This window comes from Callithrix jacchus, chromosome 3, assembly GCF_049354715.1.
Source record: "Callithrix jacchus isolate 240 chromosome 3, calJac240_pri, whole genome shotgun sequence".
Lineage (NCBI taxonomy): Eukaryota > Metazoa > Chordata > Mammalia > Primates > Cebidae > Callithrix > Callithrix jacchus.
Window position 1 is genome coordinate 184394585 of NC_133504.1, and position 23531 is coordinate 184418115.

Here is a 23531-nt window from a genome sequence, read left to right on the forward strand (position 1 = left end):
CATGGTGGACTGGGGGCGCAGAACCCCAGCCGCAGGACCGCGATTCTGGGGATTGGGAGCGAGCCTGGGGCGAGCCCCCATCCCACCCCCGCGCAGCTGCCCGGGGCTGGCCCCGGAAGACTCTCTCCCTCTTGGTTTAAGGCTCTGCTCTTGCTGTCTTGAAATTCTTAATTTTTGAACAAGGGGCCCACGTTTTTGTTTTGCGCTGGGCTCAGCAAATTGCAATCGCGGGTTCTAACTAGTAAAGGAGGGGTGGGAGCCCTGGGCCGGCAGGGAGTCAACCTGGGGACCTTGCCTTGCCTCCAACATTCTTCCAAGTCATTCATTCATTCATTTGATCAACACATATTTATGCGTTGACTTATGAATCATTTGCTGGTCTCTGTTCTAGGCTCTGGGGTTTTAGCTATGAAATGTTCTGCTCAGGTAGAGCTGATGTCAGGTAGAGACACAGCAATAGACAAACAGCTAATGAGCCGTCACTGGGAAGCTGGGAAGCATGACCTGTGAGACTTAGCCCTCAACTTCAAGGAGCTTGGGGGTGAGGGCAGAGTAAGCAGCACAGCATCCTTGAGCTGGGCTGCAAGGAGGTGCCTGGGAGGAGCCCAGGTCTGCAGGAAGGCTGAAGGGTTCAGGGAGGAGGCAACGCCTGCACACTTTTCTTCTTTCTTTCTCTTTCTTTTTCTTTCCTTCTTTCTTTTCTTTCTTCCTTTTTTCTCCTTCCTTCCTTCTTTCCTTCCTCCCTCCCTCCCTCCCTCCCTCCCTCCCTCCCTCCCTCCCTTCCTTCCTCCCTCCCTCCCTTCCTTCCTCCGTCCCTCCCTCCCTTCCTTCCTCCCTCCCTCCCTCCTTTCCTTCCTTCCTTCCTCCCTCCCTCCCTCCCATCCTTCCTTCCTTCTTTCCTTCCTATTTTCCTTTCTTTCTAATAGAGACAGGGTCTCCCTATGTTGCCCAGGCTGGCATTAAGTGGTGTGTTTATAACTCAAACTCTGGGGCTCAAGTGCTCCCCCATCTTTGCATCCCAAATAGCTGGGACTGCAGTTTTGTACTAAAACACCTGGCTCGTTTTTTGTTTGGTTTGGTTTGGTTTTTTAAATTATGTTTTGTAAAGACAGGGGTCTCGCTATGTTCCTCAGGTGGATCCCAAACCCCTGGGCTTAAGTGATCCTCCCACCTCAGCCTCCCAAAGCACTGGGACTACAGGTGCCAGCCACTGCATCTGGCATTCTGCACATTCTTTAGTCTTAGGAGTAGATGGCCAGGCAGAAGGGAGCAGGGGTCAGGGAGGGCAGTCCAGAGAGAGGATCCAGCACACCTACTAGGGACCCTCCACCTTCTCCCCTCCCCTTCCTACCAATAGATGCTGACACCAACAGCCAGAGCAACCTGGAAGCCTGAGCTGAAGATGGCAGAGCCTGTCCGCCCATCTCCCCAGTGACTAGTTAGGTGGCCTCCCTTCCCAAAGCTGGACCTTACATGAATGAGAAATAAACTTTCATTGTGCTAAGCCACCACAAGTCCTAAGTGTTACAGCAGCTCCCAGTACCTTATCCCGTTCAGTACAAAGGCAAATAACACTCAGTCACTGTCTGAAATTCAGGTGGAAAGCATGTCTCTGGGCTACCTGCATTTCTTTTTTTTTTTTTTTTTTGAGATAGAGTCTCACTCTGTTGCTCATGCTGGAGTGCAGTGGCACAATCTCGGCTCACTGCAACCTCCACCTCCAGGGTTCAGGCAATTCTCCTGCCTCAGCCTCCTGAGTAGCTGGGATTACAGGTGCCTGCCACCACACCCAGCTAGTTTTTGTATTTTCAGTAGAGATGAGGTTTCACCATGTTGGCTAGGCTGGTCTCAAACTCCTGACCTGGTGATCCTCCCACCTCAGCCTCCCAAAGTATTGGGATTACAGCTGTGAGCCACCATGCCCAGCCTGCATTTTTTTTTTTTTTTTGAGACGGAGTTTCGCTCTTGTTACCCAGGCTGGAGTACAATGGTGCGATCTCGGCTCACTGCAAACTCCGCCCCCTGGGTTCAGGCAATTCTCCTGCCTCAGCCTCCTGAGTAGCTGGGATTACAGGCACGCACCACCGTGCCCAGCTAATTTTTTGTAATTTTTTTAGTAGAGACGGGGTTTTACCATGTTGACCAGGATGGTCTCGATCTATTGACCTCGTGATCCACCTGCCTCGGCCTCCCAAAGTGCTGGGATTACAGGCTTGAGCCACCGCGCCCGGCCTGCAGTTTTTTAAAGAAGCAATGAAATGAAAGTTTCTGGGGGCTAAAATCAACCCCCTTTATTGTAATCTTAAGACAATGTTAAAACTAACTGAGACCTGTAATCCCAGCATTTTGGGAGGTTGAGGCAGATCACTTGAGGTCAGGAGTTCAAGACTAGTCTGGCCAACATGGTGAAACCCCATCTCTGCTAAAAATACAAAAATTAGCTGGGTGTGGTGGTGTCCACCTGTAGTCCCAGCTACTCAGGAAGCTGATGCAAGAGAATCACTTGAACCCAGGAGGCGGAGGTTGCAGTGAGCCAAGATTGTGCCACTGCACTCCAGCCTGGGTGACAAAGCAAGACCATCTCAGTAAATAAATAAAATTAAATTAACTGAGAGATTTACCCACAGTGTGTTCTGCCTTCCACCAATTAGATTTTTTTTTTTTTTTTCAAAAGTCTGAGCCACACGCATCTGCCAATTTCTTATCACTGACCCCTGCTCCTCGGTGGGCAGATACAAGGGGTCAGAAATGATGCTCTGGTGGTGCCCAGGCCTGCTGTTTTCACCATGTTTAGCGCATTTTACAGCGACCCACATTGTGCCCTGAGAACTGTGTGGCATGGCTCAATTAGTGTAAAAGCTGGAAATGTCCCTACCAGTCAGCTGCCTCCCAGTGATGGTTCAGAACCACACAGATGATGGGGAAACACGCTGCCCTTGGACCTGGGCTCCCTTCTTCCAGGGAGGATGACAGGATTTCACAAGGCCAGAGGCCCATTGGCACACTCAGCTACTGGGGATAATAGAAGGTCCCAAGGGGCATTTAGAACATTTTGCCCCAGTTACCTTTGGTGGTGGCTATGTAATCCCAGTATTTTTAAGAATAAAAGAGTTAGACAGTGGGTATAACAAACTGCCACTACCTGGGTGGCTTAAAAACAACAAAAGTTTATTCTCTCACAGTTCGGGAGGCCAGAAGTCCAAAATTTAGATGTCAACAGGGCCAAGTTCTCTCTGAAGCCTCCAGCGGGGGGTCCCCACTGGCCTCTTCCAGTTTTTGCTGGCTGCTGGCAACCCTTAGCCTTCCTTGGCTTGTGGCTGTATCACTCCAATTTTGCCTCTGGTGTCACTTGACCATCTTTCTTCTGCGTCTGTGTCTCTTTTCCTCTTCTTATAAAGACACCTGTCATAATAGGTTAAGGATCCACCCCTACTCCAATGACTTCGTTGTAACTTACATCTTAATTAAATCTATAAAGATTCCATTTTCAAATAAAGCCACATTCAGACAAACCAGAAGTTAGGATTTCAACAGATCTTCTGGTGAGAGAAAATCCAATTCATAACACACAAATGATAATCAAGATATGAAATTAACCTAAGCATCCATCAGTGGATGAATGGACAAAGAAAACGTGCATATGTATACGCATTGTATACATACACAACAGAATACTATTTAACCTTTAAAAAGAGGGAAATGGCCGGGCACAGTGGCTCATGCTTATAATGCCAACACTTTCAGAGGCCATGGCGGGTGGATCGCTTGTGCCAGGAGTTCAAGACCAGCTGGGCAACATGGCAAAACCTCAACTCTACAAAAAATATATATACAAAAAATTAACCAGACCCACTAGTGTGCACCTGTAGTCCCAACTACTTGGGAGGCTGAGGTAGGAAGATCATTTGAGCCTGGGAAGTCGAGATTTCAGTGAACCAAGATTGTGCCACGGCACTCCAGCCTGGGTGACAGAGCCAGACCCTGTCTCAAAAAAGAGAAAAGAAGGGGGTGAAATCCTGACATTTGTAACAGCGGGCATTGAATATGAACCTGGAAGAAACTACGTAAAGTGTCGTAAGCCAAGCACAGAAAGACAAATGCCACGTGATCTCATTTATATATACATATATATGTATAATCTAAAAAAGCTGAGGTCATATAGATAGGGAGTAGATGAGTGGCTACCAGGGGCTGAGAAGCAGGGAGAATTGACAGGTTGGGGAGAATTGGCAGGTTGGGAGATGTTGGTCAAAGGGCACAAGATTTCAGTTAAGAGTAAGTTCAAGAGAGCTATTATACAGCATAGTAACTATAGTTAAGGCCGGGCGTGGTGGCTCATGCCTGTAATCCCAGCACTTTGGGAGGCTGAGGCGGGTGGATCACGAGGTCAAGAGATCGAGACCATCCTGGTCAACATGGTGAAACCCCATCTCTACTAAAAATACAAGAAATTAGCTGGGCATGGTGGTGCGTGCCTGTAATCCCAGCTACTCAGGAGGCTGAGGCAGGAGTATTGCCTGATCCCAGGAGGTGGAGGTTGTGGTGAGCCTAGATCGCGCCATTGCACTCCAACCTGGGTAACAAGAGGGAAACTCCGTCTCAAAAATAAATAAATAAATAAAAAATAAAACTATAGTTAATAACAATTTGTAGATTTAAAAAATTGTGAGGAGAGTGGATTTTAAGAAATCTCACCACAAAAAAAATAAGTATGCAAAGTAATGCATATATTAATGAACTCAATCTAGCCATTCCACATGTACCCTTGGACTTCAAAATTTGGAAAAATTAATTAAAAATAAACATATAAACATAAACTTTATTTATCAATATAAGCTCCATCAAGTTCAAGACACTTCCATAAGTCATGATATAACCATTAAGCCAATTTAGCCCATCCCTAAGGAACTGAAGTTCCTGAGAATTTAACCATGCCAGTACAGTCTTTTACACATTATTAACTGAAGAAAAAAGGGTACCCTTTACAGACTTTTTAAGATTAGGGAAAAAAAATAAGTTTGGAGGAGCCAAATCATGACTATAATGATTTCCCATCAAAACTCTCCCCAAATTGCCTTTGTGTAATGAGAGGAATAAGCAGGAGCATTGTCATGGTGGAGGAGAACTCTGGTGAAGCTTTCCCAAGAGTTTTTTGCTAAAGCTTTGGCTGATTTTCTCAAAAACCTCTCATAATAAGCAAATGTTACCATTCTTTTGCCCTCTAGAAAAGTCAATAAGATAAGTGCCTGGAGCCCCCAAATACTGTTGCCATGACCTGTGCTTTTGATTGGTCTGCTTTTGCTTTGACTGACCCACTTCCACCCTTGGTAGCCATTGCTCTGATTGTGCTTGGTCTTCAGGATAGTACTAGGAAATCCATGTTTCATATCCTGTTGCAGCTTTTTGAACAAATGCTTCAGGATGTTGATTCCACTTGTTTAAAACTTCCATTGAAAGCTCTGCTGTTGTTTGCAGCTGATCTGGGAACAACAGCTTTGGTTAAGTGGACAATTTGCTTTCAGTCAGAATTGTGTAACCTGAACCAACTGAGACGTCTATGACACCGGCTATTGCTTCTGCTATTATTAACTGCTGTTAATCATCAGTCCTCTTTGATTACTAAACAACATTAATTAAAATTCGTGTGTAGGGTCTCTCACTTAGGGCTTCATCTTCAACATCATCTCACACCTTTTCAAAACAAGTTATTCATTTGCAAGCTGTTGATTTCTTTGGGGCATTGTTCCCATATGCTTTTCATGAAGCATAAATGATTTCATCATTTTTTCACCCAAGCTTCACAGTAAATTGATGTTTGTTCTTGCTTCCATTTTAGCAGAATTCATGTTGCACTGATGTGGTCTCTTTTCAAACTAATGTCTTATCTTTCTTAGCGTCTCAAAGTAGATCCTATTCAGACATGTTATAACACGTTAGTACAAGTTTTACTTGGGACAGAAAGATTTTGAAATCCATGCATAGTTCATAATATACATTTTTCGTGAACTTCTTAAAGACCCCTCATTTTTCTTTTGAAATAATGTTAGATTTATGGGAGACTTGTAAAGATAGTACAGAGCATTCCTGTTAACATCCTCATTCACCTAACTTCCCAGTGGCATCTTACGCACCACGGGACATTTGTCAAAATTAGGAAATTAATACTGATAGACATTGAACCTGCCAGCACCTGGATCTTGGACTTCTAGCCTTAAGAATGTTGAGAAATACATTTCTGTTGCCAATAAGCCACCCAGTCTGTGGTATTTTGTTACAGCAGCCAAAATGGACTAAGACATTTGAACAGTTGAGGCAACTAAAGGCTGAGGCTGGAATCATCTGAAATTTCTTTACTTACATTCTGGTGCCCGGGAACAGGAAAACACAAAGGCTGAGCTCAGCTGGGACTGTGGACCAGAGCACCTACACATGGCCTCCTTATGTGGCTTGAGCCTCTACAGTCTTGTCTCCAGGCTTTGAGAAAGAGAGGAACCCAGAAGGGACTCTAGGGAGAACAAGCATTCCAAGAGAGCTAAACAGAAACTGCATGGCCTTTGTGACCTAGCCTTCCAAGCCATGCAGCATCACTTCTAGCATACTCTGTCAGTGAAAGCAGTCATAAACAGTCCCTTCTCAATGGGAGGCATCACAAAAATTCAGGGCCCTCTTGCAAAACCATCATAGCAGATTCTGCACCCAGCGCTAGTGTTAAGCAAGCTGAGCCTTGCCTAGGGAACTTCTATGTTGCTGAATCCACGCACAGTCTCCATTCCTGCCACCAGGTACTTTGTACAATGGCCCATGGAGCAAGCACTCCATGTCTGGGAAAAGAGGCTGACAAGACACCCACAGAACAAGCCACTTTGCCCACCTCCTCTATAGGATGTGGCCATTGGTGACCATTCACATGAGATTAAAATCTCCACACTCTGTAACCATTCTGAGATATTCATCCACATCCCTCTTCTCCCAATCTTATCACAAATCTTCCAATTCTTTTCTTTCCAAGTTACCAACCATCCAGCCAAATTGCTGGCCTGTAAGCCACCACCCATGAGACAGTGGAGATTTGTATTCGGGATGTCCCTTCATCCAGACACAGAGGATGACCAAATGCACAACTCAACATTCTGCTCACTGGGAGGGTTTTTCCTTCACCACTGTCCCTCAGGACCACCACGGGGACAGACTGCATTGCTGCAGCTGTCTACTTTAGGTTGGTGCCATCACAGCATGCAGAAGCACCTGCAGCTCAGCCTGAGCTCTTCCTCCTCATTCATGAGAAACTCCCATAGGACCGTGGATGTGGATGGGGAAAGAATGCAACGCAGCAGGAGTTGGTCTCAAAGGAATCTGAACCACCTGCATGTGCAACTTACTTATGGTTTCCAAACCTACTCAGATTCAGTGTCATCTATCCCATTTCTACTTGATGATACAGTGCTGCTGTGCAGGCCTAACTTCACGGTTTGGTGGATCAGCTCATGACGGAAAGCTCAGGTTCTGTGGTCACTTGTCCTAAGTTAGGTGTTCAGTCTCCACCAGGGCCCAGTAGCAAATAAATTTTTTTCTCAAAAAATTGGCATCTAAAGGACTTGCTACTTCCTGTTCATCAGATCCAATTATATAACATCACCAATGTAGTGGACCAGTATGATGCTGTGTGCAACGTCAGGACAATCAAGATCTGTATTATGGCGCGTAACAAAGAGGCTGACCAGCCCTGAAGCGGGACCGTGAAGACATACTGTTAGCGCTGCCTGGTCAAAGTGAAACTGGCACAGCCTCTACTATTATGGGACCCTACCATTACAGCTCCTACAAGGGAGCCCAGTTCTACAACCGCATTCACACCTCAGCTCCACCCTACAGAGACACTAGTTACCAGCTCAGTGATGCTTGCCCTTACTCATTTGTTATTTCCTTGATAAATGGAATCTTTCAGGCTCTTCTGAAGAACCTGGTAGATAGGTTTTCCAGCCTAATATAGTAAACCCATTTGAACATGTCTACTCCCTCAGAAACTCTTGAATCTCTTCCTCTACAAGCTGTCACAGCAATCTTGACATCCCATTTGTTTAATATGGGCCATTACTTTTTCCAAGTATGCAAGAGCCGTAACAGCAGTGGATTAGAGTCATCTCTTGAAGCCCTTACAAGGGTGTTGAATCCTATGTCATAAGTTTTGACGAACTTTCGCTTATCCAACTTTGTATTCAGCCTGTAATCCAGCACTGCCAGGATCTACTCCCAGACATGATCTCCTGATTCGCAGCAGTGCAGATCCGGAGCACCTTTGCCACATAATCCTTCTCCTTTTACTTGGCAGGCCAGCCAGTAAAGTGATTACCCCAGTAAAGTGATATCAATATTTGCTCCAGGATATTGGTTGGATGGGCAGGAAGGAATATGGGGTCACATGCTGAGGAGGGGAAGCTTTGCTTTAATAGCTACCAAGAATATCTCCTACCTCTTAGGCTTTGTGAATTGTTCTGGTAGAGACACCACCAGCTCAGTCTTAAAGGGGTACAGACAGTACACAATGAAGAGTCCTCTGGACCTCACACCTTTTATGAGCAGGAAGCAGGCTGAAAGGCTACTCCACTTCAAACTCAGTTTTCTTACTTAAAACAAAAAACAAAGGATGATTCACAGGATGACACAGAACCCAGAGCCAAAAGCTATGACACATTTCTAGGAAGCTGTACTGATCCTTAGTTAAGATAGGGGGCCATGTGCCCAGTTGAATTTCAGAATTGCTGTAGACTGAAGCATCCCTTTCTGAATGGGAATGTTGACTGCAATTCCCTTTCTGTCCCACCACTGTATGATCAGTGTGGATGGCAGGTAACTTGACTTTAAAAATGTTTAGAGGCTGAGCGTGGAGGTTCACACCTGTAATCCTAGCACTTTGAGAGGCCGAGGCAGGCAGACTGCTTGAGCTCAGGAGTCCAAGATCAGCCTGGGCAACATAGTGAAATTCTGTCTCTACAAAAAATACAAAACATTAGCTGGGTGTGTTGGCACATGTCTGTAGTCCCAGCTATTTGGGAGGCTGAGGTGGGAGGATGGCTTAAATCCAGGAGGTTGAGGCTGCAGTGGGCTTAGATGGCACCACTGCACTCCAGCCTGGGTGACAACGGCCCTGTCTCAAAAAAAAAAAAATAGATTAAAAGGACTCAATACCTGAAGAACCTCATCTGATAAGATCCTGGACCTCAAGCCTGAGCCCGATACTGTAATGGGATGAAACTTTTGGAGGAATCTTGAGGGTAAGTTACTTTTGCATGTGGGAGGAATATAATTTGCAGCAATTTTAAAACATGGCCCCAAATTCTTTGACATTATGCTCCATCTTTAGGATAGTGAGAAGTCATGTCCTGTTACTCCTGGTACCTAGTCCCTGAGCCCCGCCTCCAAAAACTGTCCTTACTGTCCTTGTTGGATTCCCGTCCAATGCGTTTTTTCCTGAAGTATAGTCAGAGACCATTTTCTAGTAGCATAAAACCAAAAACAGCCAGGAACTTTAAGTTCTGTTTCAGGTCCTCTCCCAAACCAGGTCCCAGACACAGATTTAGAGGAAATTCCAATCTGGGTTTTACCCTAGTGAGTCAAGATTCAGTTATCTTTTTTTTTTTTTCAGTTATCTCCATCTTTCTTGCCAATCCTAGCTTCTTCCGAGATGTCTCTACCCAAACTAGGGTAGTAGGATAGTTCTTGATCCAGGATGCACATTATAACCACTTGAGGAACTCTCCAAACAATACAGTTTTGCCTACAAATTCAATCAGAACTTCTAAGCCCTGGGTGTGCAATACGGGTTGAAAACATGATCTTGACACTGATTGTCAAAGCCAGGGTACACACTTTACCTCCAACTTTCATTATAACTCTTAATATAGCTCTTCATTACTCTTACAATTAGGTGCTCCCCGTCAGTTTAGAAGCAATAATAAGATTGCTTGACACCATTTTTATTTACATAATAGTTATAATAAAAGGAAAGGACCTTAGCTGAGTATGCTGGCTCATGCTTGTAACCCCAGCTACTCAGGAGGCTGAGGTGGGAGGACTGCTTGTGCCCAGGAGTGTGAGTATACAGTGAGCTATGATGGCGCCACTGTACTCCAGCCTGAGTGACAGCAAGACCCCATTTCTTAAATTAAAAAAAAAAAAAAAAACCATAACTTGCATAAGAATTATTTAACAGGAACCAACCATACTCTTGTTTAAATGTATTTATTAAAATGTCTCCTTTTGGCCAGGTGCAGTGACTCATGTTATAACAGAATTTTGGGAGGCCAGGAGTTCCAGACCAGTGTGGACAACATGGCAAAACTCATCTCTACTAAAAATACAAATAATTAGCCCCGCATACTGGCGCACTTGTAATCCTAGCTACTCAGGAAAGCTAAGGCAGGAGAATCACTGAACCTGGGAGGCGGAGACTGCAGTGAGCCGAGATCGTGCCTGGGTGACAGAGCGAGACTCTGCTTCAAAGTCTCTTTTTTATTCTCACTTCGCAGTTGAAAAAAGATTACAGGTTGACCACCTCTTCTCTGAAGTGCTTGGGACCAGAAGTGCTTTGGATTTTGGAATATTTGCATTATACTCCAAAGCCCAAAACCCAAATGCTCCAATGAGTATCTCCTTTCAGCGTCATGTCAGCAATCAAAAAGTTTCAGATTTTGGAGCATTTTGAATTTTGGATTTTGAGATTAGGGATACTTGCAAAATAGTATTTCTGTATCACTGACTTCTGAAAAGTTTAATAATTTAAGAATAAACCTGTACTGCTGAAGACCTAGCAGCTAGTAAATGGCAGGGTATGATCTGAACCAGACACAAGCGGTAATTCAATCAGGTCATTACTGAAAGTCACTTCACAGAGAAATCAACCAACATCAGGTATGTGCTGTCACAATGCTTATGCTGTTTAGATTTAATGCAGACATATCTGCATTTGAAAATGCAGATACTATCTTTATAAGGTCTTTGAAGACCAGAGTTAGCCTTTATTTCTACAGTTAATTCAAAGTGCTAACAGTTAAAAAGCAGAAGTTATTCCAAACTTTGCATGAACAAAACTCACAAGAAAGTTATAAAAATATTTTATTTAAATGGCACAGAAAAAAATATATACTTAAAATGATTAAAACTTCACATTAGGAAATTCTAAAAACTCAATAATTTACACAATGATGAAATCTAAAGTGATGAAAAAACATAAAATGCTTTCATTTGGTCCTGTCACCTAACAAAACTCTCATAAACACGAGACTATAGCAATCACTGAGGCTGGTTAAAGGCACATGACAACATTAATTCCTTACACGCATTCAGCCATTTCAGACATCCTTGTCTAAATCCCTCAAATGGAAGAGTGAACAATTTATTTAAAATATTGAGTGCATTATGCACCTATAATGAAACCACTTTCTCCAAAGATTCGACCAGATTAACACTGCAAAATAGTATTTCTATATCATTGACTTCTGAAATTTTTAATAATTTAAGAATATGCAAGTGAAATATAATTTATTCTGGTTTCAATAACAGTTATACAAAGTCACAATTTTTCCCAGGAAACCACTTCATAGTTGCAAAAACACAGTGTAGCTTTTCTGTTAGGGTCTGCCATGCTTTCAGCTAGCTGGATGTTTAACCCTTCACTTCAAATTTACATGTACAGTCAAGCACAGTGGCATGGGCCTGTAGTCCCAACTACTTCGAAGGCTGAGGCAGGAGGATCACTTGATCCTAGGAGTTCAAGGCCAGCCTGGGCAACATAGAAGACCCTGTCTCTTTAAAAAAAAAAAAAAAAAAGTATATGTCCTTAAATCTGAAAGAAAACCAGCATTCATGTACCAAATAAAACATTATATCTTAAGCTATTGCATTTAACACTAAAAAGCAGAGTTCACTCTGCTGAGCGAACTCTGTATCTCCATTACCAATTATAAATTCATGTCAGAGTAAGAGCTCCTGAACATCTATAAAATCTCAAACCTGAAGAGTCAAAGAAGACTTCACAACATGAGAAGGGGAGAGGTGGGTGATGGGGTCAGGTGAGGAAGTGTTCTGAGATGTGCAGGATTCCTCCGGGCCCAGAGGGGCTGGTGGCACCACATATGTACAGGAAAGAAGGGCCTCCCGTGAGGGCTCCCAGGGATCCCGAGACACAGCAAGACGCATGAAGGAGACTGGAGACACTGGCATGGGCAAGGATGTGCTAGCAACTCTTTTCAGACTGCTAACAGTGAGACTACATCCATTTCTTCTTCACTTGATTACGACTGACTTTTCTTTAACATCCCACAGGGAGAACACACTGTTTGTTAGCAGAAATGGCAGTTTTCATAAGCTCCTTGAAAATTTAGTGCATTAACTTTAATTTCCATGGGCCTCAGTTTCCACATCTGTAAACTGCTGTATAAAGCAGATTTCCTGAAAGTTCTGATGTAAGTGACCTGACAGGAGGCACTACCTTTGTCCTTTTCACCATGCCCCTAAGCATCTGGAGTGAGTGTTCTCAATATACACTTATTTAATAACAGAATTTTCTGACACTCAGAAAACAGCCTCCACTGTGTAAGGCAGCATATCTCAGCATGGGGTGATGTGTGGGGAGGCAGAAATTCTATAAATAACATCAAACAAAAGCTGATTGTGAAATCCAACACATTTTTACGAGGAATCCAGGACAGTTAGAAGATGGCACAATTTTTTTCCCAATTGGGTAAAACTGTCCATTCTTCCTGTATTCCCATTTCTTCAGAATGATCTAGTCAACTGTCATTTAAGTTGACAGAAATTAATATAATTTCAATATAAAATGGTCTAATGTATGAATTTAACTATATTGAAACGTACAATCCTGTCTTTATGAGGTCTTTGAAAGGCAGGGTACTTTCTCTAAAAAGTGGTCACTTAGAATCAACTTTTACAAAAGAGTCTCAGCCCCCACCCCCTCCAGCCTGGGCAACATGGGGAGACTGTTTCCACAAAAAAAATCTTTTAGTCAGCCAAGCATGGTAGCACATGTTTGTAATACCAGCTACTTAGGAAGCTGAGATGGGAGGATCGCTTGAGCCCCCAGGTGGTCAAGGCTGCAGTGAGCTGTGATCACGCCACTGTACTCCAACCTGGAAAACAGAGTGAGACCCAGTCTCAAAAAAAAAAAAAAAAAAAAGGAGTCTCAGTTCCTTCTATCTCAGAGTTCAACAGATGGACAATTCTAGAATGGACAACTCTGGTGTCAACATGACTGAAAATGATTTACAAATAGTCTGTTACAGCGCCATCCACTGAAAATTGTCATAAAAGACATGTTTCAAACAAGTTCATTATCAGAAAAAACATTCCAGATATCTTACCTTCAGAAATCATCCAAGGAGTGAGATAAACATTACAACCCCCATAAACTGGGTAAACAACAACAACGGAGTGAAAAATGACCACACGTGCCATAAAGCAATGTTGAAGCTGAAAAGAACAAAAACAGTTGACAACTCTAATATACATCAATATATTTCATTCTAGAATCTAGATTTAAAGAATTCAAAGTGGAACAGTTCATCCAGTCAGGAACTTTCTATATGTATCTGTATTTCTCAGCTATGTGACTTAGCCAGTGTTGGAAAGGAAAACTCCAGATATATAATCGCAATTTCTTCAAGAAGGCCCTGAACTGGAACCACTGAAGGTCTCCTAACAGGAGTTGACATGGCTTCATAAAAACTTAAGTCTCTTCGTTCCTGCACCTGAACAAGAATTTAAATGGCTACAACCCGTTTTCATGACATCACACACCAAACTATCATAAAAGACCAAAGTATTTTCTCTTAAAAACAGAATGAAAGGGCCGGATGCGGTGGCTCAGGCCTGTGATCCCAGCACTTTGGCAGGCTGAGGCAGGTGGATCATGAGGTCAGGAGATGGGGACCATCCTGGCTAATTCGGTGAAACCCCATTTCTACTAAAAAAAAATAAATACAAAAAATTAGCTGGGCACGGTGGCACGCCCCTGTGGTCCCAACTACTCGGGAGGCTGAGTGAAGTGGGAGGATCACTTAAGCCTGCGAAGTCGAGGCTGCAGTGAGCTGTGATTGTGCCATTGCACTCTAGCCTGGGTGACAGAGTGAGAACCTGTCTCAAAAAAAAAACAACTCCAATTGATATAAAGAGGAAAAAAACTAAGAGCTACATGAGAAAAGCAGTTTTCTCTCTGGTTGAATCACAGGATGTACTTCCTTTGTGTTTTTCTGTAATTTACAGATTGTTTTTCTCAGTGAACAAGTATTACTTTTATAAACCCAAAAAACCCTGTATTTTTCATTGAGTACTTAATTAACTTATGAAGAAGGATAGTCCTTGTGGCATTGAGTACAAATATAACTAAGTCCAACTACAGAAAACAGGTTAAATAAATCGTGATACGTCCATGTTGTGAAAACTACACAACTGTTAAAAGAATGAGACACATCTATATGTACCATATGGAAGAATCCAAACTATAAGGATCCATTGAAAAATAAAAGGAAAAAAATGATGAGCCACCACTTTGCAAAGCAGTTTGGCATGATTTACTGAAGTCAAAGGTATGCATACCCTATGACCCAACAATTTTACCCCTTGGGGTACACACACACACACACACACACCCCTCTACACCCAACAGAAATGTGTGCACTGTGCTACAAGAGCCATGGATAAGAATGTTCTTCATAGCATCCTTCACAGTAACCCCAAATTGGAAAAAATCTAAACACAATCAACAATGGAAAAGAGGGCCAGGCACGGTGGCTCACGCCTGTAATCCCAGCACTTTGGGAGGCCGAGGCGGGCAGATCACGAGGCCAGGAGATCGAGACCATCCTGGTCAACACGGTGAAACCCCATCTCTACTAAAAAGACAAAAATTAGCTGGGTGTGGTGGCGTGTGCCTGTAATCCCAGCTACTTTGGGAGGCTGAGGCAGGAGAATCACTTGAACCAGGGAGTCAGATGTTGCAGTGAGCCGAGACTGCACCATTGCATTCCAGCCTGGCAACACAGTGAGACTCCATCTGAAACAAAACAAAACAAAACAATGGAAAAAAGAAACTGGGATTCAATTATACATGGAATACTAAACAGCAATGAAGATGAGTAACAGGCAACAATATGAAAGAATTGCACATAATGCTGCACATAGGCAGCTACGTGTGAAGGAACACAACCTGTATGAATCCATTTCTATAAAGTTCAAAAACATAGATGAAGCAAAAATAGAATATCTCATGGAAGCAAAGCAAGAGTTACCATGAAGGTCAAGGCAGTATTTGCTTACCTGTGGCAGGATGGAAGGTGTAGGAACTGGGAGGGAGAATGAAGGGGGTGCACAGTGTGCTGGCTCCATTTACACCAATGCTCACTTCATGAGAATTACCAAATTCATCCACTAATTCATTTTAGTTTTTTCCACTTGTCTACATGTATTGTATGTTATAATAAAAAAGATTTAAAAAGCAAAATGTAGACTATGTAGAGAATGTCACCATTTGTGCTTTAAATAGCTAGGTCCATAAACAGAAGGAGAAAGAGATACTAATGAAAAGGCACCAGAGAGAAGGAATGACCAGGAGACTATTTTTCTGTTGTACCTTTTTTCTTTCAAAGTTTAGACCAAGTGTATCACTATCTGATGAAAAAAAAAATTGTTTTTCATTCCTATTAGTCATTTCAAAGTTAACTTACCAAATTCCTGCTGCAATAAAGGCGGCAGTGGTAATGGGAATGAGGGCTGGATACTTGACATCATATTCTCCAATTCCACAATACCACTCCAGGTAGACTATGCAGTAAAACGCAATTGATAAGCTAACAAGCAACAGGGCACTGCCACAGAGAAACCAGCTGTGGAGATAAAAACAATAAGAGGGCTGACAGCACTTAATGCATCATCGGATGTCTTAAATGTTTTTATTAACAGCTGAAAAATCTTTTTTGTTTGTTTGTTTGAGATGAAGTTTTGCTCTTGTTGCCCAGGCTGGAGTACAATGGCATGATCTCAGCTCACTGCAACCTCTGCCTCCCGGGTTCAAGCAATTCTCCTGCCTCAGCCTCCCTAGTAGCTGGGATTACAGGCACCCACCACCATGCCCAGCTACTTTTGTATTTTTAGTAGAGAAAGGGTTTCTCCATGTTGGTTAGGCTGGTCTCGAACTCCCGACATCAGGTGATAAGCCCGCCTTGGCCTGCCAAAGTGCTGGGACTACAGGCGTGAGCGATTGCGCCCAGCTGAAAAATCTATTTCTAAGAAGAATATCAAGTGGTGCAAAGGGACCCAGGCGTTCAGAAAGTCTCAATCCATGGGAGACAGGGGTGAGAAAAAGAGATACACGACTCAGGAAAGGATGAAAAGTAAGACTTGAAATACATGCATTTATATACACTCTTATCAACCAACCAACCAAGGGAAAAGCCTGGTCACAGCAATGCATTTTCTTTAAAAATACAAGGAAGAGGCCAAGCACGGTGGCTCATACCTGTAATCCCAGCACTCTGAAAGGCCAAGGCAGGTGGATCACCTGAGGTCGGGAGTTTGAGACCAGCCTGACCAACATGGAGAAACCCCATCTCTTCTAAAAATACAAAATTAACCAGGTGTGGTGGCGCATGGCTGTAATCCCAGCTACTCCAGAGGCTGAGGCAGGATAATTGCTTGAACCCAGGAGGCAGAGGTTGCAGAGAGCCAAGATCACACCATTGCAATCTAGCCTGGGAAACAAGAGCAAAACTCCATCTCAAAAAACTAAAGCTAAAACTAAAAATACAAAGAAGATAGTGGCTTTCTGGCTGTTTCTGAAGTTTTGAGTGTGACAGTATTACAGAAGTTTATCAGTGGGAAACTTAATTTCTCTAAGTTAAGTGGACTTTCTTGGAAGATCAATAATTCCAATTTTCTCTCATAAAAGATTTCTAAACGAAATCTTCCCATTTAGAAAATCTGCTACCCACCATCTCATCCTTAATGGTAATGCCTTTTTACCCCGTTCCAATTCCACCTATGATCTTAGCCAGTGTGAGGCAACCTAGACAACCCCTTCCTTCCACCCCAGCTGGACTGAGACCCTTTCCCTTTCTCCCAACTCAACCCAATACCCCACCCAGCATCTGCTTCTCTATGGGGAAAAGCCTGATGGTCCATGTTAAAGAGAGAGAGAGAACAGATGGCTACAACAGTTAAGTTACAAAGGCACAAAGCGAACCGCCAATAATGGCAAGGTTCTGGATTCCATGAAGGCTTTTGATGATGATGCATTCTAAGATTCGGAGTTATGGGAGGCAGTATAGTGAAGGGGTTAAGAGCGCAGCCTTTGCTGTATGGACTTGAATCTCAGCTTGAGCAAGACTAGTTTTGTGACTAGGCAATTTCCTGATTCCCATGTGTTTCAGAAGTACTGACAGTGCTTAACTCAGAATAGCTGTGAGAATTAAATCAGGTGGTCAGCAAAGTGCTTCTCACAGCTAACCCTCAATCACAATCACTGTTACTCCACTCATCCATACTCTACAATCATTATTCTCCAAAGCAAAGAAAAAAACCTGGCTCTAATTGTATGTATAAACCACAGATATGCATGCAGTATGTAAGCAAATATATAGTTTATCTGTGGTATTAAAATTCCACATTCCACAGGAACGATTAGGAAAAACATGTCTAAAAAGACTTCTTAGGGGTGATGATAAAAGGCTGAAGAGCACATGCTGGTAAAGGATATGAGAAAATTTAAAAAGCTGCCTGAACAAAACATAACCCTGTCACTCAGTGGTCTTCAACCCTGGCTTTACATCAGTCACCTTGCACCTTTCTAAGAGAAACTACCTAGTCCCCAGTTTCCACAATTCTCAGTCTGAGCATCTGGGATTTTAATTTTACTTTTTGCTTTTAACTCCACAGTTGATTTTGATGCACACAAGCAGAGTTTTTTAAACTGTGATTTTTTAAAGCATCATAGTGTTGTTTTGTTTTTAATACGAACCTGCTCATCTATCTTTGAACAATATAAAGAACCTTAAGGCCTCAAGCTTCTGAACTTAGGCTGGAGCCAGGGGAAAAAGAAACTACCTCAGGTGTCAGAGAATGAGCCATTTTAGCCATTTTCAAAAAGCAGAACTCAGCCGGCACTGTCTTTTATGCAGCCTTCTCATTTCACGGCTGCTCAATACCCCTCAACCCCCTTTAATGAGTCCTTCCCAAGAAAACAAAGTGACTCAACATTCTCAGCCTTTGAGAATGCATTATGCCTTTTTCTCTCTAAGATGACACCTTTTGAGGACAGATCTATGACTTCTACTTTCTTTCCAACCCCCACAGCCCTGGTCCCAGTGTCTGCGTTGTGGCTTTGCCACTCAGCAGCTGTGTGGTCCCGGCACTCCAGTCAACTACTGCAGTTGCCCTCAAACACCTTCTGTGTGATCATTTCTTCCTCTGCCATTTCTTTAAACTTCTAAAAATACCAAATATAAGCACACGAATAAAGAAGTTCTCTCACATCTCCTAACACCTCAAAAAGGTCTCAGTCCCAAGGCTGACCTGGACTAGGTACTCCTCCAAGATGCTCCCATAATACCCTGTGCCCTTCACTTACAGAGCACACACCATGCAGCCTGGTAACATGCCTGCTGCAGACTAGAAGGAGCTGTTGGAGAGCTAGAAATGCACCTTCCATTTGTCTGGCTCCCACAGCCAAACACATCTCAGTTTCCATAAAGCAACTGATGAAGGAAAGAGCAGCTGATTAAAGCACCCAACCCCTCCAGCCAGGTGCAGTGGCTCACACCTATAATCCCAGTACTTTGGGAACCCAAGGTGGGAGGATCACTTCAGCACAGAAGTTTGAGACCGGCCTAGGCAACATGAAGAGACCTCGTCTCTACGAAAAATAAACAAAATTAGCCAAGCATGGGGGTGTGCACCTACAGTCCTAGCTACTTGGGAGGCTGAAGTGGCAGGATCACTTGAGCCTGGGAAGTCAAGGCTGCAGACAGCCATGATCACACCACTACACTCCAGCCTGGGTGACAGAGTGGAGCGAGGCCCTGTCTCAAAGTCAAAAATTAAGTATCCATCTCTCTTTTCCCAGCCCAAGTTCTAAGAGCAATGACTGAGTCAAGCTTATGAAGATTAAATGTCCATTATATTGATGCAGGTGTGGCTTTGGTGAGTGGTGATAAGCAATTCCTAATACTGAGACCCAGAAACAGACAGGCCTACCCACTGGGTTGCAGGTCACAGTGAAAACCTAGAGACCTTTTCCTGCGGGGGCTGCCCCTGTGAAATGACATCATGGGAAGGCAGACCAGACTCTGGGCTTCCTATCGGCATCCGACGTGCAGAAGAAGGTGCTGAGCTACCTTCGTCCACTTCTTCATCACACACTCACGCCACATCCCACAAAGGAGTGACTTGGAAAGGCAGAAGATGGGAGTGTTTAGTGAACGTTTCTTGGCCGACAGTTTAAATAAACTCCCCTCTGCCTACTTTCCCCTGAAGGCTTGTTCCCTCTGGCTTGACAGTCTCCCAGAAGTCACTGCTCCTCCTCAAGGCCCTTGAAGAGAAATCATGTGTCCTGCCATGATACCAGGGGACCACAGTCCTGTCTGCATCTTCCTAGCCCCACTGGTACTTCCAAAGTATTACTCTTGACCCTAAACACACCAGCCCTCCCAGTGCCAGCTCTGATGCTCACCAACATCCCTCTCCCTTCCATTATCTGAGGGTCTCCACATCACTCTCCAATGTGCAGTAAGGACGCTAGGATATGATTCCAACCTTCTCCTACATGACAACTCTGGAGACTATACTGAAGGATCTCAGTCCCTGTGAATGAGGAACTATTGGACATCTGGCCTGGCCACAAGGCTCTCTCCTTCCACTGCTGGCCTTCCCCTCCACTCTACTGCAGTCACACCCTCTAGTTACCTTGTCAGCTCTAACTACCCTCTGAAACCAACCCTGAGACCTGATTCTCACCGGCCACAGTACTCTTTTTTTGAGAGAGTACTCTTCTCAGTACTCTTTTTTTGAGAAGGATTCTCGCTCTGTCGCCCAGGCTGGAGTGCAATGGTGCAATCCTGGCTCACTACAACATCTGCCTCCCGGGTTCAAGCAATTCTCCTGCCTCAGCCTCCTGAGTAGCTGGGATTACAGGCGTGTGCCACCATGCCTGGCTAATTTTTGTATTTTTAGTAGAGATGGAGTTTCACCATGTTGGTCAGCCTGGTCTTGAACTCCTGACTTCGTGATCTGCCCACCTTGGCCTCCCAAAGCGCTGGGATTACAAGCATGAGCCACCACACCCAGCCCTTCCCTGTACTCTTATACTTGGTCTTCATGAAGACCTTCAGGCATTCTCCCATTTTTTTCCCTTAAATGGATTAGGTCTTTCTTAGATTGACTACCTTCCTCATCCTACAACATATTTATTTACACACAAATAATTTTCACTTCTCTTCAACTCTACTATGCATACCCAGAGCACAAACCCTCTCATTGGTTTTATTTTTTCCAGCTTTACTGAGGTATAATTGACAAATTAAAATTGTATATATTGAAGGTGTACAATGTGATGACTTGATATATATATACACTGTGAAATGATTACTACAATCAAGTTAATTATCACACTCATAGTGTGAGTAACCTCACATAGTTACCACTGGTGGGGCAACAGGGGTAGGAAACACGACATACTCATAGAAAATTTCAAGTATACAATACAGCATTAACTATAGTCACTATACTTATGGACATTAGATCCCCGGACCTTATTCATCTTATAACAAAAATATGTACCCTTTGACCCCCATCTCATATTCATCTTTGTATCACCAGCACCTCCAACACAGGACCTGGCAGAGAGCAGGTGCTTACTGTTTGAAGAATTCAACTGACAAAACATGAAACAAAAAAATCATACACATGTTTAGTTTATGAAGCAATGAAGTTTTCTTACCTGCTAGTGTGAAAGCTTTCTTTAAGGGTTTTAAAGAAGTCAGCATAATAGGTCACAATGATGGATGCCAAAATCCAGAATCCAGAATGGATATTAAGTCTTGGAAGAGGTCTCTCCTTTTTCTCAACAGCTGTAGAGGTTTCTGCAAATAAGGGAGATTTCAACTTATTAAGTTACCATAATTTTGTGAAGAAAAACTACACTTAATTTAAGTCAAATAAAATCACTTCCTAGAGCTAAGAACCAGAGTCTCTTCCATTATAAAAATCCTCTGTAAAACCCTTCAGATAAGTTTATATTTACAAAAAATAATTAATCAGAACCCACTATAAAATATAGTCAATACAGGCCAGGAGCGGTGGCTCACACCTGTAATGCCAGCACTTTGGGAGGCCGAGATGGGTGGATCACGAGGTCAAGAGATTGAGACATCCTGGTCAACATGGTGAAACCCCATCTCTACTAAAAATACAAAAAATTAGCTGGGCATGGTGGCGCATGCCTGTAATCCCAGCTACTCAGGAGGCTGAGGCAGGAGAATTGCCTGAACCCAGGAGGCAGAGGTTGCAGTGAGCCAAGATCGCACCATTGCACTCCAGCCTGGGTAACAAGAGCAAAACTCCATTAAAAAAAAAAAAAAATATATATATATATATATATATATATAGTCAATACAGCCAATTTATTTTCTCTAAATATATTTTGAAATCAAATTTACATTTTCATAGTCTTTCTGAAATAATGCCACCTGGAAATGTAATAATTGTAATGTTTCACATTTCTTCTAGGAAAGTAATTAGTCTTGTTAATTAGGAAAAACACCAAAGGCAAATGTTAGCGCATGAAATGGACTTGTCATCTTCCAAGAACAATTTTATAATTAATTTTCTTTTTGAGTCGGAGTCTCGCTCTGTCACCCAGGCTGGGGTGCAATGGCGCAATCTCAGCTCACTGCAACCTCCGCCTCCCGGGTTCAAGCAATTCTCCTGCCTCAGCCTCCCAAGTAGCTGGAATTACAGACGCCCACCACCACGCCCGGCTAATTTTTGTACTTTCAGTACAGACGGAGTTCCACCATGTTAGCTAGGCTGGTCTGGAACTCCTGACCTCGTGATCCATCCGCCTCGGCCTCCCAAAGTGCTGGGATTATAGGCGTTGAGACACCATGCCCAGCCTATAAGTAAATATTTTAATTACTTTAAATACAGCTCAAAAGTGGAAACGGCTAAACAGAGCTCTAGTTCTAGCACAGCACTATCTAGACAGGTGATGGACAAGTCATTTTTCCCCGTCTGCAACCCAGTCTGAAAGAACTGGTGAATGAGGAAAGAATGGGTGGATGAAGCCAGGAACCGTGGCTCACACCTATAATCCCAGCACTTCGGGAAGCCAAAGCGGATGGATCACCTGAGGTCGGGGTTTGAAACCATCCTGGCCAACATGGCGAAACCCTGTCTCTTTTAAAAAAAAAAAAAAAAAAAAAAAAAAGAATGGGTGGATGGGGGTTGGGTCAGATGGGTTATTTGGGTGATTACTAGAAAGTTTTCTGGGGATTCTGACATGCCCTCTCTCTATGCTCATGTGTGAATCACTGGTCTATATATGAGGTTTTGGACCTTTAGATGACCATCAGAAACCCTGGGGAGCATGTTCATAATATTCTGGAATATCCTCAAAACATATATATTATCATGCCTGGATATGATGTTAATCATGTTTATTTTGAAAAGGTAATAAATGGACATGGTTTTTAAACATTAGGGATAAAAATATCCAAAATGAAATATCTGTCTCCCAATCTTAACCTCAGATCTAATGCCTAGGAGCAACCACCACTTACAATTGCTACTGAATTCTTCATATGCTATACATCTCCAGGTGAACATACATCACAGGTTACCTTCTTGTACCCAAATGGCGGCGTACGATATACTGTTCTGCACCTCCCTTTGAAAATCATCCCCACTGGTACATAAAAATCGGTCTTGTATAGATTTATCCAAATTTACTTAACCAGCTTTCTGCTGACTGGCAAGATGGCTATTTCTAGCCATTCGCACTGCGCACATCTTTGTACACTGCGGTACAGGCATGTTTCAGGTAAATTCTTTTTTTTTCGCCTCCCACCTCCTCGTTTCTGGCAAATTCTTGAAACTTAGAAGCGGTGGGTATTTTTAATTTTAATCGATATTTCCAAACAGGTGTCAAATCAGCTCTTCACAGAATTCTGAAGCGCAGCTGAGATGAAAATGCACAGCACTACGCGATTCTAAGGATCTTTCCTGACATTTAAATAATCGACTTGCAAAGCCGAAACTCGGTCCCTCCAGACTGGGCCGCGGCTGCGAGATGCCGGTCGCTTTCCGGCGCCTCGCCTCTGAGAACTTCAGGGCGGCTTGGTGCGCGCCTCACCCGGCCTGGCCTCACCCTCGCGGTCCAGCTGGGCCTCGGCGTCCGGCAGGAGCAGGAATCGCCGCCGAAGCTGCTGGCGGGCCTGCGAAGCGTCCATCTTGGTACCGCCCTGAAATGC

The 23531-nt window shown here is 43.5% G+C and overlaps 2 protein-coding genes across 7 annotated transcripts in view; both read right to left on the reverse strand.

Moving 5' to 3' along the window:
* OTOP1 (otopetrin 1) overlaps nt 1-11807 on the reverse strand; it is a 51370-nt gene extending 39563 nt beyond the window's left edge. The window contains exon 1 of the mRNA XM_035294062.3: nt 6359-11807. Within this exon, the coding sequence (XP_035149953.3) occupies nt 6359-6431 (73 nt within the window). The 5' untranslated portion in view covers nt 6432-11807. The remainder of the gene's footprint in view (nt 1-6358) is intronic.
* Nucleotides 4796-23531, reverse strand: TMEM128 (transmembrane protein 128). 6 transcript variants are annotated; one of them, XM_035294063.3, is made up of 5 exons: nt 23429-23531; nt 21002-21143; nt 15738-15896; nt 13377-13485; nt 4796-5910 (listed from the first exon to the last, which is right to left on the reverse strand). In XM_035294063.3, the coding sequence occupies exons 1-4, from the start codon at nt 23508-23510 to the stop codon at nt 13386-13388; spliced, it is 483 nt and encodes a 160-aa protein (XP_035149954.2). In that variant the 5' UTR covers nt 23511-23531; the 3' UTR covers nt 4796-5910; nt 13377-13385. The 6 variants fall into 6 exon arrangements, with proteins under 6 accessions (XP_035149954.2, XP_017826162.3, XP_008991851.3 ...); XM_017970673.4 differs by having other exon boundaries at nt 23414-23531; XM_008993603.5 differs by lacking the exon at nt 4796-5910 and adding an exon at nt 11096-11804.